The sequence below is a fragment of the Varroa jacobsoni genome, unplaced genomic scaffold, assembly GCF_002532875.2.
Source record: "Varroa jacobsoni isolate VJ856 unplaced genomic scaffold, vjacob_1.0 scaffold_250, whole genome shotgun sequence".
Classification (NCBI taxonomy): Eukaryota; Metazoa; Arthropoda; class Arachnida; order Mesostigmata; family Varroidae; genus Varroa; species Varroa jacobsoni.
The window spans coordinates 48,734-58,289 of record NW_019213152.1 but is presented as its reverse complement, the minus strand read 5'-3'; the positions used below and the strand labels follow the sequence as shown (position 1 = coordinate 58,289).

The window sequence follows — 9,556 nt, the reverse complement described above, 5'->3', positions numbered from 1 at the left end:
CATATGCGGAAACGGGAGAATTAAAAATCCCGAAACAGATTTCCTAAGGGCCTTCTAACTTCGCCTGAAATCCGATCAGTACCTTAAGTATTTCGCTAAAGTTTTGCATGTATAGATAAGGATCACATTTAGTTTAGCTCTATATATTTATCCTGGTTTTGCTTTAAGCAGACTGAATTTAATATGACTTTGTATCAATGTGGAAATTTCTCTGTTAGAACCCAATGCAGTCATGTTCATATATCTAGCTAGAATTTAGTAATGGTTGAAAGGTTGTATTTTATTAACGGTTGAAATGACTAGGACAACACTTGTCATTATGCATATATCAAAATCTTTGTGCATTTTATCATGTAACGCCTAAATAAAACGATATAAAAACATATCAACGAACGTAAGAGGTATAATTCGGATCATAATCCATCATGAACTTGTTCAGATAAAACGCGATCCAATTTATAAACCGTTATGTTTAGCAGAATTTGAAGAGGGTCGTGGTGTGTATCTTGCCTGCATACGGCTACACTTTTACGTGTTCATTACGTTGAAGTCGATAGGCCACAAGGTTATTTTGCCTTTTCTTTAGCTCTAATTTTCTATGGGGTACGCTTGGCTTACTATGAGCTACCATTAAGCGATACCATGTGCTCTGCTGTACACAATAATGGCTATCCATCGTACAGGTCCTTCTCACCCAGACAGATCTACCTAATGTGCATGCCGTTGTATGCATCTGAATGCCACACAGGCACGACCAGGTCGCCATACCTTAAGCATAAAGCTGCCGATCCCGTAGCGACGGAACTTCCTCTTAACAGCTATGTGCGATAGGACTACGACTTTGGCACCCGACGGTCTGAAATTATTGGCAAGCAAGGAGCACGGAATATTAGGTAGGCAACAGATTAATAAACACTATAGCTGTTACTGCTGTAAAAACAAATGGAAGGCATTTTCCACTATCTGATTTGATGAAGACTAATCACGTAAGCGTCATCAGAAGAGGTAAGCAGCTGCTCTCGAAGCCATCCCATCGGGGTTCTTTCCCAAGTTGTGTCTATTCGCCGTGCCTTGTGCGGCTTAAAGGGGCATCGCGTTCACCAAGATAAATACGTTGCTTACGCCGAATGTGACTTATCTTTTTCGCCGTAATCCTCACAGAGCCAATAAATTCCAAGTACGTAAGCACTTAATGGCCGCCGTTCGGCTTTTTAATATCCGTATAACGTCTGAGAGTGTTTATGCCTGCTTTAAAACGGGATCTTCCTCACTCAATCACAACGGGCTTGAACCTAGGCTAACATTTTGAAGTTCGCATTTGTTTCGAGCGACTTGAGGGCCTAAACAGTACGTATAGCTGAAAAACATTAGGGCGAGAAGAGAAATAAGTACAGAGTCGTCCTATATGTCCTATGATACACAGTGGCGTCTTTAGGTTTTGTAACCACATGTGACCACATATATGTAACAAAATATTCGTAATAGGTTCGTATTTTGTGTGTTTGTTACACGTTGTTCTGATTTCGAGTATGCGTTCTAGTCAAATGTTTTCCTTACTTTCCAATTATGAACTCCTCAAAGGATACTCACACCAATCACGCTACCGCAGGGCCTTTGAAACAACACTGCGACAAAGATGCGAAGAGTGTCAGCCAGGAAATGCGTAAACCCATTTCTGCAACTAAACACTGAGGCTTCTCGGCAAACGTCACGAAAGACGTTTTGTCGTACCCATCCTCAGCCAGTGGGAACTTCATCAATCGCCTGCATAGCGCAGCAATGCCCCCTGACTATTATTTATACACTGTTTTCATAGGATTTCATGTGTATATATCCGGTATGACAAAAGTGTGCCGTAGACTAGGTAACTGAAAATATACTGGATCTGTTTGGAGCAAATAGCAGGGAAAGTGAAAATATAGTAGCGGGCCATTCACAGTTCCGTGCGTTCTATTGATGTTTGTCAATCTATTGTTTTTACCCTAACTACCTGTAGTCTTTGGAGAAAGTGGCGCACGCCACAAGACGCGACTCGACGCCCACGATTCGCTCTCGCTTGCGCTGCTGGACAGCCTTCACATAAGACTCCAAAGTTCGAGCAAACTGAGGTCCTCCATTGGACTCGCTACCCTCATCGTCCACTTCAGGAATACTGCAAATATAGAAACATTTCACACGACTGTTGTTATAAGAAATAGGTTAATGGTGGCGTTTTTGTGTTTCTGTCACAAAAACTCTGCAGAACTTTTTCCACGAGGAGATAATCTACTTATTGGGGCATTAGATTTAAGGTTGGCCAGTTGTTTTAAACTGTGATGAAGCACAAGTTCGCTACCAAACGTATTTAGGAATCGATCTACTGAAGATGTCGCTTGAACAGCAACTGCTATCTGCATATTTGAATGATTCGCTAAAACTTCCGAGTAACATAGGCCTTTATTTACAGAGTGTATTTTTTACTAGCTTTCAAGTGGTGATTAGTTTTGGATTTCTAACTTCTATCGACCCCAATCATTTGTTGCGCTTTTCGCATGCTTTTATTGCTGATCGAAGGCACCGCCATACGAGAATCAATGGCAGCCTTGTACCGGGAAACAAAATTCATCGACACATTGTCAATACAGCAGTTAGCTGGGGTACTTGGCCACGTATAGGTGGCCGACTCCAGCTTCCAGAATAAGGGAGTAACGCACACATCCCAGCGCGTGTTGCCTCCTTTATTTTAGGATAGAGTCAATTAACAAATACACGTTCTCTCGCTTATTGTCGCCGTGTCGTCTCGCATGATTAATCCTTCAACAAGACTTCTTCGTGTGAGTTCATTGTTGTATATATAGTACTCGACTAAGTGCAGTGTTATGGCAATGTAGATTTAATATCAGTTTTTTAGTGCTAGCAATTATTAGCACATTTTCTCGTTGAAGGCTGAAACACGGTAGGATCTAATGTGGCGAAAAAGAGTGGAACGCGACGTCTGCCGTAGCGACCTGCAGTGTGATGCTTCCACCTCAGCTCTGTCAGTAAGTCTGACAGGGAAACCGATCAAGCGGCTGCTAAGCCTTATGAAAGGAAGGCGAAACAGCTGAAAATCCGGTTTCCTGATCCTGATTTCTCCTTGGAGGCTCCCAAAATAGAAGTTTTCAGGGTCCGAATTCGTTGCTAAGCAATGTAAAAAATCTGAGCGAAATGCTGGATTAATTCAATAGGGGCGTACGTAAAAATAAATCCTTTCCTTAGCAATTAATGCTACTCGGCGTGCAGTAATCGGTTGCGTAGCAACTAAGTTAAATCTTATACTTCGTTTGATGCAGCCTCGCAACCTATCCAGGCCTCGATCTAGTATGTATTCACCTGGCCGCCGTCTCGATCGTAAAGGATGCGCTAGTGGTCTATAGTGGAGGTCGCTCGTTCCGGTTTCGGGATTATACGCGCCGTACTAACTCGGGTGCATACGTGTCCACAGCAAGCGAAATTTCCAGTCTTGTTAAGCAACGACCGAGTGAGGTTTGAGATTTGAAAGCGGCGCGTATGCCGTACTAGGCTCCTTGAAGATAGCTTAGCTCGACTTGAAATAGCGGGTCCCATCTCACGTTGATCGAACAAATAGCTGGCACGTTTGAATTTGCCTTACACGCATACGTACTTACAGACGTCTCTCTCGTCAAAGAAAAAGAGATGACACCAAGTCTACACCCGGACATTACTACAAGACTACGAAAGTTCTGCTCGGCACTTAGTTCGCTGCTGCTTGTTAACACATAGGCAAATACCGTTACTCGAAGAGCAGCAGATACCTTAGAAATAAAGAAACGACTTGGATCCAGCATCGAAAAATACCTAGGTTTAATAGTTTTTTGAGGCTAACACAGCTTCCTACGTTTCTTTTTTGTATACGTTGACCGCCAATAAAGAAAAGGGAATATCTTTTGCTGTCGTATAGAAATATACGGCCCAGCATACGTAAACATATATAAGGAACTCTGACTCTTTTGTTTTCATAATATTTAGGGGTGTTGTATTGACGGTTTGATCATAGTATTGCATTTCGTATATAAAATGAGCGTACGTTCTGCGGGTGCCATACATTTATATAAGTCTGTGATTACTTGCGATAAAAAACGGATGTTCTTAAATCTCGTCTATTAGATTCCATCATTTGCAAAGCTACACTACACGTGAATTAGCTTTTATCAAATGAATTAAAGTATATCAAATATATGGAACAGCAACCTTCACTTACTATTTCCGCTACGAATTCAAGTTAATTCGTCGAAGTTCGTACGTACCACTGAAATTTAGATTAGCTACTAACCGGCTTTTTAAATTTAAACTTCCCGGGTGTACTATTGCGATGGTAATCGAAATACAAAACGAAAAACTTTAGTTTTCCTATACGAAGCCTCTGGTGGTGTGATGCTTCCACAATCAACACAGGTAATCAGTCAGGGGTAAACTAAACAAATGCTGTTTCATATACTAATAAACCACCAATCTTTCGAAGTCTAGTCAACAGATAAAACACATCCATGGCAACGTACCTCTCATCATCATCGGAAGAATCGTCGCCGCAGATATCCGAATAGGGATGGTCGGAGCAGATGCTTCCGCACTCGTTCAGGATTTCTTCTTTGTTTCGCCGATTCCTGAAACGAAATTTAAGTAATAGGACAACTTTGCAACATTATTCACGCATTGTATGTATTTGCTGTACCCTCTTATTTATACGGTGTACCGCCAAGATAGGCTTGTTCGTTCGACAATATCCGGCCATCGTGCGTGGGGATAGACTTGTAGCTCCCTTTCGAAGAGATGGCAAACGCAAACTCGCGCATGACTGATTTACGTCTATACGCTGTAAATCAGTAAGTTTGTTTGAATGTGTGTGAAGATTCTGTCCTGGTTGGCCGTGGCGTCTGACGTCCTCTGTATATAGCGTTTGTCATCGGAAATCGAGAAAGCATAAAGTCGTTGGCACTGGTTGAATATGAATGCCCCGCCTTAATAATACAAACATAAATACTGTTTAGCTTCAAGGTGGCAGAGTAAGAAAGGCGCAGAAATTGACCGGTTTTGGGAACAGGGAAGGGAGTCGAAAAAAACAGCGGATATTGGTGTTGTTTTTTTTTTATTATGTATTGTATTTTTAAGCTATGTTTAGACTATTCCTACTCGTCTACGCAAACGTTTTAGTGAGATTGATGTCTCGGAGAACATTTTCTGGCCTCGGCTTTCCGGGTCTGTACCGGCTCAATGCTAGTAATCTAGCTGGCCAACATATGCCAGCTGGGTTTTTTGAAGAAGCTAGTGCACTGCAAAATCTCCAGGTTCTACTATGTATGTATATATATATATATATATTTGCAAGCTGCTGTTTAAGCTACGGCCTTTGTTATTATTCCAGCGAAGTTTTAATTGGGCACATAGACATATAGACACAGTGTAGAATGCACGAATAGACCGATTAATCAGGTGAAGAACGTTTCCGAAAGGCTTCTTCTGCGAACCCCACTGACACTGAGATTCTGCTCCCTTTGTCTCTACTAGATTCTCAAAATCTGGCTCCAGTTTAAGTAATCTTAAGAAAGCTGTATATAGTATCTGGAAAGGGCACTTCGGTAGTCATTCAGAGCGCGCGAGGTAAGAAAGTTTCTCATCTCCATTGTAACAAGTGCGATATCGTATCGTAAACGAAAGCAGACCCCGCCGCTACACTAGAATCATTAAGCTTTCGCTAGTAGCCTGAATAGAAACACGCAGATACGTGTATGCAGGTCCACAAAAAAAAAAAAGAGTCGTAGAAAACGGTTTAATGAGAAGGACGACGGAGGGGTAAGAACACTAAGCAAAGAACGTCTCATCTAGCCGGCAGAAACGAGTTTCGCATAAGAAACAAAAAAAAAGGTTAGGCACAACGCCAGACTCTGCTCTGGATATTAACCCAGTTTATTTTTCATATATACAACATGTACACTTATACCGAAGTCCTTATAATGTATCTCTAATAGATTTTTCGTGTATTGGCTGGAACTTTTTTACGATATTCAGTGAATGTAGTTGTTGAGCCACCTATAAAAGTTATATAGATCAATGTAAGGTTTACTTTTTGTAGTAAGCGCTATATATTTTTTCATAGCGTGTATGAAATTTGCTTGGGTTAGAAAAAGATTTTTGTTGATGTTTTCCCGTAACATAGTACGACCATGCTACACCATTGTACTCATAGTTATAAAGGGGGCACTAAATGAATGCGACTCCGAATGCTTGCTCAACCAACCGACGACGACAGAAGGTGTGCGCTCACTATTGAGCAGTCGAATTCACTGGGTTCTTTAGCGACTATCAAATATGGGTCGTAGGCATTTTAAATTCGATTTTGGAATAAGCTGGAATCTTCGCTGACAACTGAACGACAACGTTGAGTCCAAATAAAATCTCTATCTTACAGGTCCTAGGCCCATATACTATGATCAAATACATTGAATTCCGAGCAGATCGAGTTGTACGCATTGAGATTAGATACTACTTATAGTTAAAGGATGGCTAGTTGTTTATAAAACTAATAGCTTAGTTCCATAAAGCGTTTAAATAAACTTCGGTCTACTTCGGTCTTCTCGATGGAAACGGCAGAGCGTTCCTATCGATAATCTTTCTAGATAAACTTTAATCTTGAATATTTGCTTGTGATTTGTGTATACCAATTCAAGAAATCAAAATGCTCATGCGCATTTACCACAGAATACGTAATAAAGCCTACTTAACACAATTATCATCAGGACAACCTACATGGTAGTCCACGAAACCCACTGGCGATTATCAATTGGGCTTTGTGTCGTGTCCAAAGGGGCCGTCGATGAGCTGCCACCAACGTTGATTCCATGGTCGCTTTCGGTGCCAGCTTCTTCCTCCGGGGAAGACACGCTCGCTACCCTACTGAGACCGTTACCGTCGCTTCCAGCTGATAGCGATGGCACGACCTTTTGCCAAGGTTTGCCAATGCTACCAACTCGAAGTGATCCCATCATTTGCGAATGCAAATGTGACGTTTCGGGATTGTTGTTGAGCGGCTCTAAGCGTTGCGACGATTTGCTGTTGATAAGGTCTCGTTGAGCCTCTGTTAAGGAAATGAGATCGAAAAAAAGAAAAAACCAAAAATAGATCCATGTGTCATATTTTTGTTTGTAGTGTATAGCATACCTCACAGGCAATATGCCTGGCTGATCCGGTAGCAGGTTAACTATTTAGTCAATAATGAAAGATAACGTACCGTTTAAAGAAAGATACTCATATTTTCATTATCATTCTATTATTTCTACGAAAACTTAATTACATACATTTCATGTCATACAAAGGAGGTATGAAGCGCATAGAAAAAAAAAACATTATGTAGCATATATAACAGACATTTGTTTGAACATATACTTGCTGCAACGCTATAGGCATGTCCGCCCAAGCCATTTCCTAACTTTTTATACATTTTCAAATTAGCAGCTAATGAAAGAACAGGGGTCCTGATAGCAGGACGATAAGGCTCCGTTCGAGCAGCACGAATTAGTAAGGCGAGCAGATTGTCAGCAACACATCTTCCATGAATCAGTCCTTTTTGCTCAAAGGATAATTGACGTTGAGCATAGGGAATAGGCATGGTGGGGGAAGATTGAAATTGATCCATAAAACCACATATCTACATAGGTCTAAACGTTAGTAACACGTTAGCGTATCACTCACGTGGTTAGTTCAGGAACTATTTAAGAGCCAGCCATAGTCGTTGACGTCCTCTAGCGTAGGGAAGATACACTTATAACTGTCATAGTGGCATGTCAGAACAAGTTTAGAAACCTATTTTAATGTACCTGAATGTAAAACATTATCAGAGTAAGCAAGAATGGGAGTTAATGGGAGATGTGAGAAAATCGGTATTTAAACAATAACCATTTCCGTTCAGAACACCTTTTAACAAGGCAGCGGTGTGTACCATGTGGACGTGACCCGCCATGATAGCTCCCAATGTTCAATGGTACTCCCCACATATTCCTAATATCTTCACGTGTACTTCATATACGATATATTCAGACAAATGGATAGTTGTTTAATGAAAAACGACAATAGGAAATTGTTTCGAAACAACCGCTGACGTCTAACCTTTAACTCGGAATACTATTTCGTGTCCTTTACGTTAATAACTCTGCGGTGCGTAAAATTACACTTCCGTAACTTACCCAATATAAATAGATTAATTCATACAGGTAAAATAATTTGGAATTACAGTGGCATTCGGGACAACATCTATTTCTCTATATTTAGAAGTACTCGATAATGATTTCTTCCTCGCTTCATTTACTTATATATTACATATGGAGGTCTACGTTCACGCAATAGTGCGATATTGCTATACTGTTCAAGTAAACGTCTCGAGTCTTAATTTGGTACCGCTGTTAGGCATTCCATTAGAGGGCTGGCTTGCAGCAAAAAACGAAGCGTGCTAACGCCCGAATTTGAGCCCAGATCTCCCTACGTCTTCACCACACGAACGACTCGACTTGGATCCCGTCGACGACGATCTTCGAATATAACAAACTTATATTTGTATCAGGCGATCTTTTGACGTAACCACCTTTATCGCATGCCCTGTGCTCTAGCTGGTACATTTATGCATTTTATTCTATTTAATCAGTAAATTGATCAGAAGTTCGTCGAAGTACACAAAATATATCGTTGTTGTCACACCGCTTATAGGCGGAAATTTTTCCCAAGAAGGGATAGGAAAACAACAAGTTCTGGTGGGGTGCGCTAAGTCAAATAATCGCAACCCACATTAGTAATTATAGCGTTGAGACATACCCTGTACTTCTGCTTCCGGGATAGAGTAGAGGGGATTGCTGGGGACCAGAATCGAGAAGGTCCCCACTTGTAATCTGGTCAGGCCGATGCAAATTAATGTGGCGCCGCACTTGCAAATTCGTTAATAAGAAAAATTATTGTACTTTTTTTTTGATCAACTCGATCAGCTATCTATAGGGAGGACGATTTCAGATATTTAGTGAAAACTCTATATAATGTACATCCGGCAAAAAAACAAAATCTTATCAATGGTGGGTCTTGTAGTAAAGACAGGACGGGTTTGGGGAGCGCTTCTGATTAAAGATGTTGGTGCCCGTGAAAGACGTTTAGAGTCCACTTCAGAGAGGCTAGCGTCCATTAACTTAATCGATTAAACTGCTTTTATTAGAAAGCTTCGCAGGAAGACACAGCAGCGCCTGCGGGATAACTTATTTAACTTTACCTGACCGAAAATTTTGATGAAACGGCTGTTTCTACGTCTTGAGATCCACACGATAATATGTATGTGACAAAAGTAAGTGGTTTCTTATATCGTTTTTTTATCTAATTTGCCTGATAAATACTCCAATTTTCTAGAAACTTGTCAGTGACCCCCCCCCCCTTCCCTTTGAAACTGAGTTTGCTCCACGAGACGTGGGACACATTTTTTAGTCTTGAAAATTAACACAGTTACACAGTTATAACTCAGATACTGAACCACGTCGGATCCGCTTGTAAC

General features: G+C 41.0%; 1 protein-coding gene across 5 annotated transcripts in view; it reads right to left on the bottom strand.

Annotated features, from left to right (window-relative positions):
• LOC111258592 (uncharacterized) overlaps positions 1 to 9,556 on the bottom strand; it is a 31,988-nt gene that overhangs the window by 5,897 nt on the left and 16,535 nt on the right. For all 5 annotated transcript variants that reach the window (XR_002679081.2, XR_015310201.1, XR_002679082.2 and 2 more), the window contains exons 3-6: positions 6,784 to 7,111; positions 4,539 to 4,643; positions 1,991 to 2,152; positions 769 to 856 (exon numbers count right to left, since the gene is read on the bottom strand). Coding sequence is in view for 2 of the 5 variants with exons in the window: in XM_022829984.2 (XP_022685719.1) it covers positions 769 to 856; positions 1,991 to 2,152; positions 4,539 to 4,643; positions 6,784 to 7,111 (683 nt within the window). In the remaining 3 variants the exon portion in view is untranslated. The remainder of the gene's footprint in view (positions 1 to 768; positions 857 to 1,990; positions 2,153 to 4,538; positions 4,644 to 6,783; positions 7,112 to 9,556) is intronic.